General features: G+C 39.4%; 1 protein-coding gene across 1 annotated transcript in view; it reads left to right on the top strand.

Annotated features, from left to right (window-relative positions):
* Positions 1–19,156, top strand: part of DOCK2 (dedicator of cytokinesis 2) — a 395,355-nt gene that overhangs the window by 73,150 nt on the left and 303,049 nt on the right. The window contains exon 23 of the mRNA XM_054691629.1: positions 18,840–18,948. Within this exon, the coding sequence (XP_054547604.1) occupies positions 18,840–18,948 (109 nt within the window). The remainder of the gene's footprint in view (positions 1–18,839; positions 18,949–19,156) is intronic.

Here is a 19,156-nt window from a genome sequence, read left to right as displayed (position 1 = left end):
TTTTTTCTCTGTGTATTGCAAGGTCCTCAGGAGGCATCTACAGAACACTTTTGCACATGAGGCAGCATGCTGACACTTAGATGGCAAGGAGAGTTTGTCATGTACCATGAGGATTGATGGGTGGTAGCTGCCTGGTCCCCTGTTGAAGAGGACTGTGAGGCTATATTTGTAGGTAGCTGCACAGGGAGCTATGACTAATTAGTGGTACCTGGATTGAGCCTCTGTGAGCAGTGACTTAATTGCGAATTTCTGTGTTAATTACACAATCCTGGACACCAGTAAAGAACTGAGTTCAAGCAGAGTACAAATTGTCATGCAAGAATTTTGTGTTTTATATATAGTAATTCAATACTTAAAACTAGTAAGTCTGTAATTCAAAGGGATAGTTGCTCTCCTAGATTCATTGCAGCACTATTTACAATATCCAAGTCATGGAAACCACCTAAGTGCCCAACAGCAAAGAAGTGGACTAAGATGTAGTACATATACATGATGGGATACTATTGAGACATGTAAAAAAAGATGAACTTCCCATTTGTGACAATGTGGATGGAACTGGAGGGGATTATTCTGAAAAACAAGTTAGAGGGAGAAAGAAAATTACTGGATAATTTCACTCAGATGTGGAATATAGAAAAACAAAACAAAGGAACTGACAAAAGTGAACCAAAACAAGCCATAGAAATCTGATTGTAGAACTGAGGCTACTAGAGGCCAGGGGGAATGGGAGGATGGATTATGGGAACAAAAAGGGGGAAGGTGACCCAATGGTCTATGGTAAAGGGATATGGATGCTGTAGTGGTAGGTGAAGCGTGATGATGTACATCTGAGGATGTGTGAACCTAGTCCCCTGAATTATATAATGTGTCATCAACCAATGCTACCTCAATAATAGAAAGAAGAAAAAGAGGAGCATGAAGAGTAAGAGATCATAAAGAAATGGTTAGGGTGAAGGTTAGGGTTAGTTCTTTTCTCTTTTATGGAAAAATTGTCTGTGGCTTATTATGTACAAAATATCTGCAGCAAAGATCCTGATGGTGAAACTACCTAAATGCAAAGCTATGCTAAAACCCAGCCTGGGAGTCTTCTGATTCTTTGGCTACCAGTTTTCACAAATAGAGTGCGATTCTAACGATTTCCTTGTTTGACTGCTGCTGGTGAACTTAGTGTCTATTGTAATTGTTGTTTGAGGGGTAGAGTTTTTTTTTTTTTAAAGATTTTATTTTCATTTATACAAGAACTGAGGTATAGGCCAGAGGCATGGGAGGGTGAGAGAATTCACCAGAGACAGAGCGGGGAGCAGAACAGACAGATGACCAAAAACACTGCTGAGGGGAGCAGGGGGCATGACAGGGGAGGTCTGCCGCACCATATGGGTATCTCCCTGGCCGGCCAGGAATCGAACCCACACTGCAGAGGCTGTGGATAGTTTCACAGTGCTGCACTCAATCCTCTGTGCCACCAGGGAGGCCCAGGGGTAGAGATTTTTGTGATCCTCTTATATACCACTATCTAACAGGAGCACGAAAAACAGTCTCTGTCTTCATAGAGCTTGTGTTCTAGTGGAGAGAGATAAACAAATGATTTCAAAGTGTTTTAGCAGAAATAAAATGCAGTGAAAATAAAAATAATAAAATTGCTCAAATAATTAGAATTTGAAATTAAAAAAATTAAAAGTATGCTTCTTTGGTGAACTCATATAAGACAATATGACAAAACTATCCATTCTTTAAGTGCATTGGAAAACAGACATAACCTCTGCTTCCTTAACTGATTGAGTCATGCTTTCATTTTCCTTGCAATCTCTCAATTCTGGTCAGCATTATTGTTTTGTAATCACAACACTTACTATTTTTAAAGCCATGTATTGTTGCGTCAGCCACACCACACTGTCAAAGAATCAGGAGTCATGGAGCAGGCTGTACAAGGCAGAATGCTGCTAAAGAGCAAAATTCTGTCCTTTTTATTGATAGAATAATCATGCAGCTTCAATTACACAGGGTAGGAAAACAAAGAGAAAGGGTGGGTGGAAACTAAAAATGAGCTTATATCATCTAGGGCTTTAGGGGGAGGTGAGTCTGCTGACCAGGAATTTTTATCCACTTGATGACAAGGTACTGTAATGGAAACCTTACCCCAGACCCCTAAACATGGTTCCAATCTTCTCAACAGGCATACCACTGATTAGTCTCTGGGATGCTAGTCATACATCAGTCAACTGGCCCCCCTAGGTGTTCCCTGCCCATTGCTCCAGGGCAATGAAGCTTCCCTCTTGCTCTTGTTTACTTTGAAAGAAGATTTGTAGGTTCTGGTATATGGTATTCTTTTAGGTCAGTTAACTGATTGACCTGGCTGTTCTGACCTTGTACTGGAATGCAGATGTGCATGTGACCAAAATAGCAGTTGAGCAGGCCTTTTAAGTCTAGCAGACCCACAATGTATATTTAGGCCAACATGAATTTTTTAATTGCAGTTTGGAGCCAGTTTTTGTTTTTGTTTTTGTTTTAATGTACTATCATAGTCACTTCTCAATTTATCTGTTACTGTGTGGATCTACAACTCATGCTACCAAAGGTAGCAGATAGCTCAATCATTTAATCTAAAGTGGTTACTCATGTACAGGTGAGATCTCAGAATGTTCTTTCAAACAACAATTTGCTGGACTAACTTGCATCATTATTTATTATTTCCTGTTTTCCTATCAGATGGACTTTCTGGAGCAAGGGCCCACCTGAGGTCTTGGTTATGATAGTGGTGATAAAAATGAAGAGTTTTCCATGATCAAATATATTTTGTGAATTATGCACAGATGATAACACTGTTTTGTCAACAGTCATATCACAGAAAGATTGAGCCACAACATTTTATACTGCTATATATATATATCTCTACCTCAATGATTTTCTTCCTTTGCCTTGTATAACTCAGCACTCTCTTCCTGTGCCTCATATATCCCAGATCCTTGACCTATATCTCCTTTCACTCAGTTGCCCTTCCATAGGTGAAAAAATTCAAACCCATTGCATCAGCGAACATTTTTATGTAGAAAACCCAGAAATCTAGCCTCACCTTTCACCAAGATCCAGATCTGTGTATCCAGTCAGTTAGTTGCTATTTTCATCTTTCTCATTTCCAAGGCAGTTCAAAGTCATGATGTCCTCCATCTCCCTAACCTATCTTCCAACATGTTACACAAAAAGAAATGTGGGGTTTGCTTCTGATATCTCATTCTCTGATTCTTCTCATATAACTCACAGTGGAGTTGCAACCTTTCCCTCTTTTGCCTGTCTCTCCAGTTCATCCACATCTTTCGATCCTTTCTACCAACTTCCTACTCACAGTTCTTGTTACTTTACCTGGACTACTGTGTTAGCTTTCTCCAGTGGTCTTGCAGCTTTTATCCTTGTCCTCCTGGAATCTATTTGCTATGGGGACATTTAAACTTTCTGAGTAGACAACTAAGCATCTGTTTGCGCGGAAAGTTTTGTTCTCCCTGTCTACTCTTTTTTCACTATATTACTGCATTGTCTACTTTCTAGGTCAGTGTTGAATAAAAGCGATTCTATCTGTAATTATATATCTATTATTATGTTGTGTTAGAGTTAAAAAACAATGCCTTTTATCAGTTTAAAGAAATTCATTTATATTATTCCTTTGATAATAATGTTCATCATGAAATAAAACTAGATTTTACTATAATTACTGATATTTTGAATTTACTTCTACCATCTTAGCTACCATCCTAATTTTTCTGTGCTTTTTTCTTTTTTTAATTTCCTTCTTTTTATTGTTTTAATTTTCTCCTTTGCCTTTTCCCTTAGCTAGTTTGAAAGTTACATTTTTTATTCAATTCTGTTAATTGCTACTTAGATATTCTATCATATATACTTAATAATAGAATCCAGACCTAATATTTCCATAATACCTACAATAATAAAAGGATTTGAGAAGAATACTGTCCCTTCTCTCTTAAATATTATGCTAGAATTGCCCAGTATTTTAGTTTAGTTTCTTTTTTTAGATTATTTTATGCATACAAGATCTGGGGTATAGGCTAGAGGTGCGGGAGTTGAGAAGATTCACCAGAGACAGAGTGCAAAGCACAACAGGCAGTTTGACTGAAATATACTGCTGAGGGGAGCAGCCAGTGAGAGAGGAGAGGTCTGCTGTGCCATTTGGGTTAGCTCCCTGGCCAGGGATGGAACTCATGCTGCATTGGCTGCCAATAGCTTGATAGTGCTCAGACTTAACCCCTTGCGCCACTAGGAAGGCCCCCGTCCAGTAATTTAGTTTTACTTTTTTTTTTTTGATAATTATACAAGTCAGACAATATTTTTCTTTTAAACATCCACTATTTGTTTATATATTTTATCAGTAAAAGTTCATCAATACTACTGTATTATATACTTGATAATATTTCAGATGGTAATTTTTATGTTTTTATCACCGTAAAAATAACAGTTTACTCATATCACTTTTCACTTCCATATTTGTTTTTTTTTTAATTGAAGTAAATCTTTTATAATTAATACTAGAAAATTCTATTTGAAAAATCATGCAAACTTAGTTACTCTGATTTTATTTTGAGCATTGGGAGGAGATTTTCCTGGATAGAGACTACAGGCTTTTATTATTATTATTATCATTTGCTATTAAGATCAGCTGTCAGCTGTTGGTCTTACTGTTGATCCTTTGAAACATCCTGGTTTTTGTTTTTTTTTTTTTTCCTTGACAGCTTTTCAGATCATCTCTTTGTCCTTGATGTTCTGAGTTTTACTATGATGTGCTTAGGTGTGAGTTTGTTTATATAGGTAGAAGTCAGTTTTCCTAGATTGGGAGTTTGGAATTTTCAGTGCTGATTCCAAAATAAATTCTCATTCATTTTTCTGTTTAATATTTTTTCCTCATATATTTTATTATCTCTCTGAAATGTCAACTGATATATGTTAGAGTGCATAATATTGTCCCTGTCTTATAAACTCTCATATTTTCTGTCTCTTGGGTTCATTTTGGCTAATTTCTTGAACCTATTTTTCAGCTGGCCAATTTTTCTCCTTAACTATGTTTAATATGCTATTTAACTCATTGACTGAGGTCTTGTTCTAATTACTATATTATTTCCAGAAATTCCATTTAATTCTTCAAATATAATTTTTCACTTTTATGATTCTTTGTTTATTGATCACATTTACAAGCATCTTTTTAATATAGATAATTAAAGCATGTTAAATATGAGATTTTGTATTCTTTACTATATAATTCTAATAGGGTTTCTTTGTGAGTCTAATTCTGCTATCTGTGTGGTCTTGATTCCTTATGCATTCTGTTGTTATTATTTGATAAAGTTAATTTTCCTGGGAACTTTATCAGTTATATATTTTTCATCTTGAATTAAAGATTTTATTTTTCTCAAGAAAATCAGAATTGGGTCTCCCCGAGTGGCGCAGGCGGTTGAGCACAGCGCTGTGAAGCTGTCCAGAGCCTCTGCAGTGCTGGTTCAATACCGGCTGGCCATCAAGAATCCCATATGGTGTGGCAGAACTCTTCTGGCTCGCCTGCTGCTCCCCTCAGCAGTGTATTTCATTCAATCTTCCCGTTCTGTTCTCTGCTTTGTCTCTGGTGAATCCTGTCACCCTCCTGTGTATCTGGCCTGTACCCCAGTTCTTGTATGCATAAGTAAATAAATCTTTAAAAAAAAAAAAAAGAAAATCAGAATTTCCTTCTGTTGTTCATCTGGGGTAAACCAGAATTCTCTTTAAATTAAAATTTCTGCTTTTGGATTAAGCAAGGAACACGAATTTGGGAAACAAACAAACAAAAGTAAGCAAACACCAAACAAAAGTAAAACAACATCCAGATAAGGACTGACATTGGTTAAGGATTGATTCTTTCTTTTTTTTTTTTTTAAAGATTTTATTTATTTATTTATTTATACAAGCACTGGGTACAGTCAGAAGCATGGGAGGGTGAGAGAATCCACCAGAACCAGAGGGGAGAGTAGAGCAGGCAGACTGACGAAGTACACTGCTGACCGGAGCAGCAGGCAGCAGGAGAGGTCTGCGCGACATGTGGGACCCTCGCCCGGTGGCTGGGGATTGAAATGGCACTGCAGAGTCTATGGGCAGCTTCTCAATCCAGTGCTCAACCACTGTGCCACCGGGGAGGCCCTAAGGATTGATTCTTTTTAAAGAAAAAAGAAAAAAAAAAGATTGTTTTATTAATATGTTCCTTCAATTTTTTTCCAGCATTTTCTTTTGGTTGAAATATTGAAGGATTTTGTCTTACTGGAAATACTGGTTATTGATCATTTTAAATGAAAAATGAATGTAAAATATATTGTAACTTTTGATTCTTAATGGAGATGTGGTTTCCTTCTCTACTTTTCCCCTTCTTGTAGTACACCCCTTTACAAAGAAAGTGTGTTGGGATTGATCTCATTCCTTCTATTTTCCAAGCAATGATCAAAATAAAAGCTTAAGGACACTATGTTGGGCAACTGCTTTCGGGGCACAGTCTGACTTTATTGCTCTGTGACTTCCAGAATCTCTGTGGATTCTTCACTTTCTAGACAATTCACTGGCTCATTTTGAAAACCCATCTTTGGTAGTTATTTCTATTGGGAGATTTTTCCTTGTTCCACACTGTTAGAAATGTAAATCTTTAAACTGTACTGCAGACAGAGTGGCCATTATGCAGTTCAAATCTGATCTGGGTGCTCTTAAAGTCCTCTCTTTTTCTTCTTTCTGCTCTCTTGCATGAAGAAAAAAATATATATGTCCTGGAAGGACCTACATGTCAGATCTCTGGCTGCCCCTCCAGTCTTTTTCCACCCACGTCACCAGGGTTTTCTCCACTCTGGATTTTGTGGTTAATTTAGTTCCCTGACCACCAACTTCCTTCTCCTGTAGAGCCTGTGCACTTGCTGTTCTTGGGGCCCAAATGCTTTTCCCCCTCCTTTTCTCCTAGTTTGCTCTATTCACCTGTCCTGTCTCACCTCAAGCATCATTCTTCCTGCATTTTCTGCCTAAGTTAGATCTTTCAGTTCTCATTGCCCATTTATTTTGTCTTTCAAGTATGTTTTACAAGCAATATTCATTGAGCACTCACTGTGTGCTTGTGGTAATTGCTAGCGGTGCTCAAAAAATATTTGTTATTTAAATTATCTAATGGAAACTTTAAGCATATCTGATTAAGCCAGGTAAAAGTTGCCCTTTAAATTAGGTTTTCCATTATTTTTTAGTTGTCTCTGATCCATAGTGGTTTGTTTTCATGGGGTCACTGATTGCTCTGTCTGAATTTGGTTTTAGGTTGGAGATACAGTTTGTTGACTAAAATGCATCCCTGGATTTTGAAGCTCACCTGTGTGGGCCACACATAATCTCTCTTCCTTGATCAACATTTCCTCCTCTGATATGATTTAATGTAATATTATATATTCTATATAATATATAAAATAACATATAATGTAATTATACATATATAGTAATCTCCATTGTAATAAATAGTAAAAGGTGGCCTCTCCTAAACCCTAGAAACAAACACATGTTGAGGACCCTGAGCTATCATACTCTGAAGCTTTTGTCAGCTGTGCACATTACATGCCCACCTTTTGTGACCTGGGTTTTTGCTTTCCCCCCCACCCCATTTTTGGAAGTCATCCCTGGGGAGGAGGAATGTGTTCCTTGTATCTAATTCACAGGTGATCTTAGAAACTGAAAATCTAAAGATGGCAGTTTTCAGTACACAGCTCACATCAACATTTTAAAAATGGCTCTGGGACCTTATAACTTTTAAAAGACCTGTGGACATTTACCTTTAGCACCAACACATTTAATATTTGTTCTATTTGCACTAGGCTGTATGACTCGGCTCCTCTTTTCTAGCACTTGGGCTGATAATGAAAGGTTCTATCTAAATGAAATATCCGTCTAGTGGTAGAGATTTGGTTTACATTAGCAATGAAGTGTTTATCCAACAAATATTTATTGAATAGCCCCTAGGCCACTCTGCTAGGCACCAGGAATAGCAATGAATTGGACAGACTCAGGCTTAGTCTTTTTTTTTTAAAGATTTATTTATTTATTTATACAAGCACTGGGTACAGTCAGAAGCACGGGAGGGTGTGAGAGAATTTACCAGAGCCAGAGCAGGGAGCAGAACAGGCAAACTGATGAAGTACACTGCTGAGGGGAGCAGCAGGTGCGGCAGGATAGGTCTGTGTGCCATGTGGGAGCCTCTCCGGTGGCTGGGGATTGAACTGACACTACAGAGGCTGCGGGCAGCTTCGCAACCCAGCGCTCAACTGCTGCACCACCGGGGAGGCCCTCAGGCTTTAGTCTTCATGGGAAATTTAATCTAGCTGAGAAGGGAGTCATTCTACAGATATACATACATACATACATACATACATACATACATACATACCTACCTACCCATATATATATGTTGAGTGCTTATGAAATCAAGGTGAGGTGCTCTGAGAGCACTTAATAGATATTATATATACATAATAATATATATTAAATTTATATTATATATAACATATAATATATAGTCAGATCTCATCATGGGGTTAGGGAGGCATCTAAAGATGATCTAAACTGTGACTTGAATGATGAGTAAGAGTTGGTAGGTGATGAGGAGAAAGGTAATATGTGAAAAATTAACATAAAACATTGTGTAAGCTGAGGGTGTGCAAAATGTGTAATATGTGAACAAAAGCTGGAAGGAAGTACCTATGATTGTTGCAGGGGATTGTCTCAGTGGAACTATGGGAAAGCCTGGGTGGCTGGAATTCAGTTACAGTGGGGGTGATATAGAGTATCAGAGATAGGAAGGGGCAGACCTTGCAGAGCTTTGAAGGTCAGGCCTTCACATTTGAACATTAAACTGAGGGAAATAAAGTGCTATTAAAAGATTTTAGACGGGAGAATGATATGATTGCATCTGTGCATTTGGCAGTCCCTTTGACCATTGTGTAGAAAATGGATCCAAGTAAAAGAATGAAGGAAGAAAGGTGGGTTCAGAAGTAATGGTTACTCTGACAAAGGCTGTGCTAATGCTGAAGAGAATGGAATCTAGTGAATGGCTTTGGTGATTACAGTTAACAATTCTGTATTATATACTTGAAAGTCAATAAGAGTAGATCTTAAATATTCTTACCACACATCAAAATTGTAATTATTGCAGTGAAATAGGTGCTAACTAACATTGTTGTAGTAGTCATGTTGCACTATTTACATGTTTCAAATCATCTAATCGTACACCTTCAGCTTACACAATGTTATATGTCAATCCTACTGCAATTAGGCTGGAAGAAATGGGTTTGGAAGGTGAAATTAATGGAACTTAATGATCAAATGGATTTCAAGCTCTTCTGAATCAACCCCTGCATGCTCTCTGGCTCTGACTTGGGAATCTATGGGGCCACATGCTGAGTCTGGAAACACTGGAGGGGTTTGATTTTAGATAACCAGCATGTCTATCGTATTCTAGGGCTGTAGAAAGAAGCTAGTGAAGAGTCCTAGTGGCTTCCCTTCATGGTGATGTGGTCCACTTAGAGAGGAGGGAAACAGCCCCTAGAATGGAGTTGTTTACTAAAGGTCATGACACTCTATTGCTGATTCTGTGTTAGAATTCAATCCTGGGATCCTGCCTCTGCTGGCAGCTTCTCTGCCCCTCAGTCATCCTACTGGTCAAAGTGGGTCTCCAGTAATGCAAACTTAGTATGTTAAAACTTGACACTCCCTCAGGTGTTCCTAAATTTTACTGCACATGTGTTTTTTTTTTTTTTTTAAATCAGTACCATTTGTAAGGAAAATGTTAACAATTCTATTTAACTCCATGAACCAAATGTCAAGGAACTCAGTAGAACAGAGCAGGAAACCTGGGGCTAATTATCCTTCTCAGAAAGCCACAACTGAAAGGACAAAGTTCAGATGCCTTGTATGACCACAGTTTAGAGTAATAATAACTTGACATTTTTTAAGCAATTGTCTCTCAAGCTGCAGTCAGTGCCAGAAACCAGGAGGTAGATGTAAGACCAGTATCTCCATTCTGTGACTGTCCAGGGAAATCTGACTTCAGTTATATGGCCTTGAGCTAGATCCCCTGAGTTCAGCCCTACTTCCCATAGTGAGGATAAGAGAATTCAGAAAGGGCTTTGGGAAAAGGATTATTATAGTAAGGAGCTGGAGGGCAAGAAACAGTTACCGCCCCACCCCCCGCAAATAGTTGATATCTCTCTTTAAAATTAAATGTACTATTTTCTTATTTAAAAATCAGAATATAATATAAAAGTATATAATGGTACTATTGATGTGCACAATCCCTTTTACAAGAGGTAATAAAATTGTCAATTTATTGTATAGTTTTCCAGATTATACAAGGTATAGGCATAATTATTCCACAGGTTAATTTTCTCTCTCATTTAAAAAATTAAAGGAAGAAATTGTAAGAGAAGGAGTCAAAACCCAATTTCTTCTTGATAGTCAAACATTTACACCAACTAGGCCTGAAGAGAAAAACCTGGGAGAGTTCTGCTAAATATCAGTTTCTTTTTCAAGTAGATGATGTAATCTAGACTTTTCTCTATATGTCTTAGGAATATGAAAGTGTGTGTGTATGTGTGTGTGTTTCTATCCTTAGGAACATTGTTTTGGGAACATTCAATTTCTAATTATATTGAGAGAATAACCTCTGAATACCATTTTTCATGCTAATAGAGAAATTTACTTAAGTGCAGAATTATGCAACTTAGTTCTTCTTGCCAAATTACATAAAGGCTGCAGCTCCTCTCAGTAGAATGAAGAATGGCATGGGGCACACATCATACTCTATTCATAACTTAGAGTTCTTTTCAAGGCTTTTGCCTGCATCTTATTACCTATTTACTATTAATTTATTACACAGGGTTGCCATATTTTCAAAGTAAAGTGAATGTTTTAGATAGATTGTTTTTCTTTCATTTCTTCCATAATGTTAACTTCATTTTTTCTTATTTAGACTGTTTACACTTCTACCTGAGGCAGTTTTTCTTCAGCGATTGCAATCATTTTTCTCATTCATTCTAGACACTTTCGAAACAGGATCCCCACATGTTAAGTTTGTCTTTTTTCCTCTCATCTACAAATCATTCTTCCCTGGAGTGATTTATAGGAAAAGACTGTTTAGGGAAATGTCTTTGCAGTTTGCCCTAAGGGTTGATCCCTCCTCAAATATCAGATTCTAGAAAAGGACTAGCTTAAGTAGAAATGATTTTGTCACTGACAAAAGGATTGGTACCAGGAGCTGGCATGAGATCTATCAATTCTGTTGGTATTCAATTAAATGGAATCTGCCTGGAGTTCTCTCTGGGCACCAGGACTGCTTGATAATTCACAGGCCATATTATAGTTACCTTAGCCTTTCCTTTCACAGCTTTACTTTTTTTTCTTCTGACAAAATATTACTTATTTGACATTTCAACTTTGTTTCTCTTCTGAAGGGAATATCTGACCATTGTTGAGTTGGACAGCTTCTTCCAGGCTCATTGTACCAAAGTTCTTTGTTGTAATCTGGAATTTCAGTTTCCCTTCAGATCCATATATCTTGATGGTGAGGGACGAGGTGGGAATGATGAAAATGATCATGCAAGAAGATGCGAATCAGGAAGTGAACCCTCTTTTTCATGAGTCTGTCCCAGCCCTGTTGCTTTGGCTTACATATGCCTGCTGAGTGCACTGAAGATTTTCTTTATATAAGTAGGATCAATACCTGCAAGGACAATTTTCACACAGATTCAGCCACTTGTCTGTCTACAATTATTTTTCATCCTAAGTTCAAGGTAGAAGGAGAGTATAACAGTATGTTGGTTCCGGCCTTAGGATGTTTTGCGTTACCCAGGGTAATGACTCTTCTGAAACCATAGAATGGCTGTGGGAGTGACTCAGTGGTTCTTTTCATTTACACTTAACTCTAATAAAATAAATTATTGGTTGATGGATAGGAAGATAAGCATAGTCATCTTGAATAGAAAAAGACTAGAGTCAGTCATCTGGTTTCCCAAAACATCATCTCCTGTGCAAATGATGCTTTCTTGCTAGCCATTCTGACATGTTTCAGTTCCCAGCAATCAGCTATTTTGCAGTGTTCCCTAGAGGCTGTATTGCCTAATGGTTAAAGGAGTGAAATTTGGAGCCAGACATCCTTGGGTTTAAATTCTCACTCGCCATTTAGTAGTTGAATGACCTTGTGCAGTTAGCATAGTGCCTAGTGCACAGCAAATGCTTAATAAGTAGCAAGTATTATTAGTCATAATAGTCTTAGTAGTAAAGGTAACACTAAAACATCTATATGGATGAAGATGTCTATTAATACCATCCTTGAGATCTTCTTTAAGTACTGTTAATAGCTGAGCCATGTTAAGTTCTGGATTCAGAAGACATTTCTGCATAGTCGCATTGAAGGTGCTGGATTTCATTATTTTAACAATTTTTCATTTTTTGATGTGTTTATTTGTAACTCAGCTTTTATGTTTCAAGTCTATTGCTAGACATGGGGAATTATAACATGACCTCTGCCTATATGGAGCATATGCTCTAGGGGAGAAGACAGCCAAGTAAGTGGTGAGACAGTGAAGTAGTCTGACACAGAAGCATTGATCCCTGTGACAGTCTGCGTTAACTGTTATGTGAATGGCATAGCATTCACCTAAGGGAATTAATTAAGTAATTGGCTGTCCTCTACAGTGTTCCTCAAGTGCTCAGCATCATATTGGGGGGCACAAAACAAAATAGTATGTTGCAACGTTGTTGTGTATGTGATTTTGTTCAGTTCCATATAAGATCATGGAGATATCTAAAATAGTCTTCATTTTAAGAATCTCCCAATAATCTGCTCTTGCTCCCAGGTGCCTGTGAAATGAGTCAGGTGTGTGTCTCTCCAAGAACAAAATTAGCAAAGAGGTGACTGCTTGAGGGAGACAGAAAGAGACTGGGAACCAGATCTAATCCTAAGGGGGATTTCTAGGGCTCCTGGGACACAAGAAAGAAATAGGAGGGCGGACTGTGATTGTTGGTGACATGGCATGGGTGGGCACTAAGGGCTGAGAGGTACCACCTTGTAGATGGTAAAGCTGTGGTCAGTGTCAGCCAGAGTCCCCACTTCTTCCTCTGTGCTTCCAATTGCCTTGTTCATGCATGCTTTATTTTTTCTCTTTTTTATATGTAAAATATAGATAATAATAGCCTTTACTTGATGAGCTAATCCATGTGAAAAAGCTAACCCAGGGCTTGACCCTTATGAAGGCCTCAATAATAACATTAAACTTTTATTATTCAATTTTCCTTACTCTATAGCAAGCCATGATTTACTTGCCAGCTTAACTCATGATTTCTCCCCAGGCAGGGTGTCTTCCCCATGTTTATCTCCACTGCAGTGCTTGGCACACAGTAGGCGATCAATAAGTGGTAATTGTGTTTATGAGATTTTTGATTTTTTTTTTTAAAGATTTATGTATTTATTTACACAAGCACTGGGTTCAGTCAGAAACGCAGGAGGGTGAGAGAATTCACCAGAGCAAGAACGGGGAACAGAACAGGCAGAGTGGTGAAATACACTGCTGAGGGGAACAGTGGGCCCGCAGGAGGGGTCATGCCTTGTGGGACCCTCGCCGGCGGCCAGGGATCGAACCAGTGCTGCAGAGGCCACAGGCAGCTTCACAGCCCAGCACTCAACTGCTGCGCCACCAGGGGAGACCCTAGATTTCTGATTTATTTCTCTTTAAGGGAAGGGAAAAAATATAACCACTAATACTTGTTGAGTCTTTACTGTGTGCCAGGCACAGTGCTATTTGTTTGAGATGCATTATTTGATTTGTAATCACTTTATGGGGCTACTAGCATTTTAATAATGAGAAAACTAAGCCTCCTAGAGATTAAGAAAGGTAGTCAAGGTCAATCCCAGTAAAAAAAGTGGGAGCACGGGCTATATAATCTATATAATCTTACTCAAATGTCTATATGGCCTCAAAGAGGCAGCAAGGAAATCAGGAAGATGCCTGAGAATGTACTCAGAAGAGCTGGAAATGGTTCAGGTATAGAAAATGAAATGGGATCCAGGAACCAGGGAAAGCTACACCCCTGAGCTCTAAAGCAGATCTTCCCACTGACTTTCCATGGGCTGAGGTTGCCTTGGTTTAGATTCTGCTCCCCTGGGCCACCAGCCTGAGGTGGATGTCTCCAGTTAAGGCTGAGGCTTTGTGTACCTGTGTGGAAGAGGTGGTATCAAGCATTGTATACACCATATGGGGCCCCATTTGCATTTAGTGAGTGCTCAGCTGTGCACAGTGTCTCCTAATGAATCACATGCACGGTGAGCACTGCTATATTTATCCAAGCACTGGGAGCTGGAGAGCTTGCTGCGGTCGACTCCCTGCCCCAGAACAGTGCCTTGCAGGCTGCTCCACTTTTCCTTGTGGTCTGGGCCTTAGGGCCCTTCAATAATTCGTTCCCTGGCAGGATCAGCTGGTTTCTGAAGCATCTTTCTAGGCGTTTTGAAACCAGAAAAAAAAAAAAAAAAATGTTTCTCTCCTGAAGCTACAGCAGAGCCCAGTGCTAAAAAAGGACCTTGAAACTGCCTCTGCTGTGCCCTTGACTTCATGGCCACATGTAAAACCTTGCAGATAGATGAAGCACTATTTTTTTTTTCCTTCTCCATGCTTCTCAGAGGAGGCTCCACAGTGCTGAATGGCCTCCCATCATCAGTTTATTTATTCCACATTGTGTATTTATTTTGCCTTAGTCACTCCTTCCTCAAAATAGCCCTTTCATTTATGTAGATTCAGGTCAGAGAGTTTGCCAGTATGATTACTTTCATGCGTAGGAATCAACAACAGCAATAAGAAGAAGAGCTGATATTTACTTAACACTACCAGACCAGCTACAGTATTAATTGGCATCATCTCATTGTTTTTTTCCCCCATCCTAAAATAATCCTTTGAGTGAGCATGATGTCTTTGTTTTATCAATAGGGAAAGTAAAATCACGGACAAGATTCATCCGAGGCTGCACAGACAGTGTCTGGAGAAGTTTGGCTAGATAGCAAAGCCCTTTACACTAAATAACCTTTTGTTTGCTTCTTCTTCTCAACTGTAGTCATTTCCTCCAACTGTACTTTCCATTCCACCAAGTAAACTCTCAGACTTAAAAATATACATATCGGGCCTCCCCAGTGGCACAGCGGGTTATGCGCAGCACTGTGAAGCTGTCTGCAGCCTCTGCAGCATGGTTCGATTCCTGACTGGCCAGGGAGATACCCACATGGCGCGGCAGACCTCTCCTATCTTGCCTGCTGCTCCCCTCAGCGGTGTTTTCGGTTGTCTGCCTGTTCTGCTCCCCACTCTCTCTCTGGTGAATTCTCTCACCCTCCCGCTCCTCTGGCCTGTACTCCAGTTCTTGTATAAATAAATAAATCTTAAAAAATCTACACATATAAGTGATGAGTATACCAATTTTACTTAATAATGTAGTCACTTTAAAATGTAAGCCATTTCCCCATAGAGTTATCTTTTATCCTTTATAAAACTGACACATGTGTAGAATATATTTCCTTTGCTGGACTGGAGTGTGGTATTAAGGTACTTAACTTGTGACATGAATAACAGGGAGCAGCTTGGATCCCCACTAAGGCAGATGCCCACCCTGATGTTGGCCTCTTGGGATCTGAGTCATCTTCCCTCCTCTTAGATTCTCAGAGGTTAGAAGAAGAATGCTGACATCTTGTGTGAGTTATACCACTGGTTTAGTCTGTAACCTAGAGCAAATCACATGTGCCTTTCTGTTAAAAATCAAATTCAGTTTCCTACGAGGGTGAAAGTTGAGTAGGCTTTCACTTGGACTTATAGCCTGATAGTCTTGCCTCCCCATCTCACTCAAATGACATTTAAAAAACAGAGGTGATGCTAAGTCACCTCCCCACTCTGGCCCTCAATTTCTTCATGTGTACAATCTGGTTTAGTGTCTATAGCTCTGGATTTGGACCTATAGGGAGCTGCAGGAAGAAAACCCGCCCCCCCCCACCACACACACACACACACACACACACAGATTCAAACACGGAAAGGTCACAGCAAAGCCAATCAGAGTTCATCTAAGGAAAAAAAGCTGTTGATTTGGAAGGACATTTGTGCAGCTCATAAAGTACAAAAAGAGTTAACCAGGAAAGAGAAGGTCAGGAACCAGAGTAGCTTCAGGGATCTCTGGCAGGAGTTGAGAACATTTCCCCTGCAGCATTGCCATCAAGTGACTTAGAACAAAGCTCATTTTTTTGTTTTTCTGTTAAAAATGACAAAGTCCAGAGAGAAAGATACTGCTTTGGGATCACCCCGTTGTGGAAGTGGGGGTGAGAGTGGTGGTGAGTAAGGTTATTCAGTAGGACCATTCTTGTAGGCAGCACAGGTGGTTCCTAAGAGAAGGACCTGGTTGGAACCCCAACCCCATACACACACACACACACTCACACACACACACTCACACACACACACCATATACTTTACAGACAACTTCCATATGTATGTAAATAATGACAACTCCACTATGGTGTTAAATATTGTGTTATTGTTGGGAGACACTGTAGACCAGTAACAGGAGCGTGATATCACTGGACATTTTTAGGCAGCTGTGGGTGTGGAAAGAGTAAAGAATTTCAAGGCTAAAGGCTTGGAACATCGATCATCCATTAGATTTACTTTGGTAACAAAGAAAAACTAACAGCACCATTTCATGGGAAAAGTATCACCACTCTGAATTAGGATGCCTTCTTCTTGCCTGCCAGATATCTTTTCAGCTTTGAAGCAATTGGGGCAAGTTTCAATTTCTTGAGAGTTTTCTGTGTCCTTTGCCATGATGTGAAATGGTTGCAATAACTCTCCTGTTCCTACAATTAACAACAGCAAGCCAACTAATATTTACTGGGGCCAAGCATGTGGTGAATACTTGGTGAGTAAGCTGGTTTCCTTACCGCGCTTGCACATAGGGCCACATTTTGTGAGAAACCAGCGTATCAGGAGAGTCAGAAAAACAGAGAGCAAAGTAGGCTGTGAGTTGATTGCAAGGGTCAGCTCTGGGCCCAGGGCCAGCTTTGGATACTAGCTCTCACACTGACTGCTGTGAAGTCCATGGCATGTTGACTAAACTGTAATCTGTAAAATGGGGATATGATGGTGTGCACCTCATGGCATTGCTCTATAATCTTTGCTGTTATTTAATAAAGTCTTCAGTCTTCAGTTAGTACAGGTAGACTAGTCACTTTAGAACACAAATTCTATGGCACAATTCTGTTCCAACAGGACTACAAGATCCAAGAGTGACTAATGTAGGGGATGAAAAGAGGGGTCAGGGGGAAAAGTGGAGGGCAAGAGGAGGGGTGAGAGGTAGACGTATAGGAGAGGGTGGGGAGAGAAGGACTCTAGGCTCCTCTTATATCTTTGTCTATGACCTTGAACTAGATATCCAGAAAGTCAGCCATAATCACTAAGGTCCCTGTCATGAATGAACTATTCTATATGGCTTCCTCTTAAGTGTCTACTTCAGGAAGTAAACTTTAGGAAAAGATTACTTAGGAAAAGGAAGAAAAAGAGATTGTGACTAAGAGAGAGACAGAAAGAGAAAGTAAGAGAGAGAAATTGATACCCAGAGAAAGAGAGAGATTAATACACAAAAGATCAAAAGAGAGAAACACAGTTAAGGGCAGAGATAGGAAGTAGAAAAGCAGCAGAAAGAAAAGAAAAGGACAGGGGCTGAGTGGGAATTTCATGAGACAATGCTGAGGTGATGGTGATGGACATAGTCCTGTGATTGCCAGAGCAAACAAACCCATTAAGTGTGTCTGTGCTTTATCTGAGCAAAACACCTTTACCATGGCCAGTAGCCCAGGGGAGTTTGACTGTGTAGGGATGTGACAGGAGACTCTCTTTATCTGAATTGGAGGCAGGAGCTCTCTTCTCAGTGTTTGCACAGGATGCCACAGATTAGGCTGTGGATTTTTCACAGCCTAATAAAGACCAGTTTGGGAAGACTTTGGGCTGAATAATGCTCCAAGACTGGGCCAAGAGGGTAAGAAGACTTGGGGCCTGGAGACTGATCTTTATAAGAGAGGAAATTTTGCATAGAAAGTCACATGTGTATATTAGTATAAGCATTGAAAATCTCTGGAAGGATAGTCATCAAAATGTTAATAGTAGCTCATCTCCTCAATAGGATTATGAGGAGTTTCACAACAGGGGTAATGCATTTCTGTTGTTTGCATTTTTTACAATAGCACCATAGGACCTTTATAATAGAGGAACCAAAGGTTTAAATTTGGAAATAAGTATACTCCTCAGATGAGACGGCAGGGAAATGATGCTCCTGACATGCCTGTATTCATCTGACAAGCAGGCAATGGCCAAGTGGAAGGACAGCATGTTTCCAAATATTTCTCCTTGATGTTTGCAAGTCACTTTGAAAAGGTGATGACCAATCTCTCCTCTGATTCTTGCAGAAGGGTGAAATTATTAATTATTTCACCATAGCTCAGATAAGTTTCATTCCTTCGAGTTTCTTTAAGGTGTAAATGAAGTGATGGGAGGGGGCAGATTCATTACACAGTGCCAGTTGGAGGGTTTCTGCACAGCATGGTAGATGGTTATATTGCCCTTGAGTGAATTTTGCCTGCAAAAGTGGCTGAATCAACTCTCTTTCCTCCTAGCTCCTCCTCCCACACCTCTCTTTTCAATTTTAAATGAAGTTTTTTGTTGGCATACACTTTCAAAGATATTGCCTGTTTGCTTGAGAAAATACTCAGATGCCTCTTCTTTCAGGCTTTATGAAGGCAAAGAACAGATGGAGTTTGAAGAATCCATGAGAAGGCTCTTTGAATCCATCAACAACTTGATGAAAAGTCAACATAAGACAACCATCCTTTTGCAGGTTGGTTTATGCTACCAAAAAAATCTATCTTTTCATTTGGTACTTCAAGAAATAACCGCATGGTGAAATAATGTCTACTTTTGCTGAAATATTCAGCCCTGTGTTAATTGAATACCTAGACTGGTGTGTGGCATAAGGATTGTGACAACTAAGGGATCTATCTTCGGGGCAGGAAAAAACACATTTATTACTCGTTTCCCATAAAGGT

The sequence above is a fragment of the Talpa occidentalis genome, unplaced genomic scaffold (genome assembly GCF_014898055.3).
Source record: "Talpa occidentalis isolate TD23 unplaced genomic scaffold, MPIMG_talOcc4v2.1 talOcc4.9, whole genome shotgun sequence".
Taxonomy (NCBI): Eukaryota; Metazoa; Chordata; class Mammalia; order Eulipotyphla; family Talpidae; genus Talpa; species Talpa occidentalis.
The sequence above is the reverse complement of the archived record's forward strand: the minus strand, read 5'-3'. Positions and strand labels throughout refer to the sequence as shown.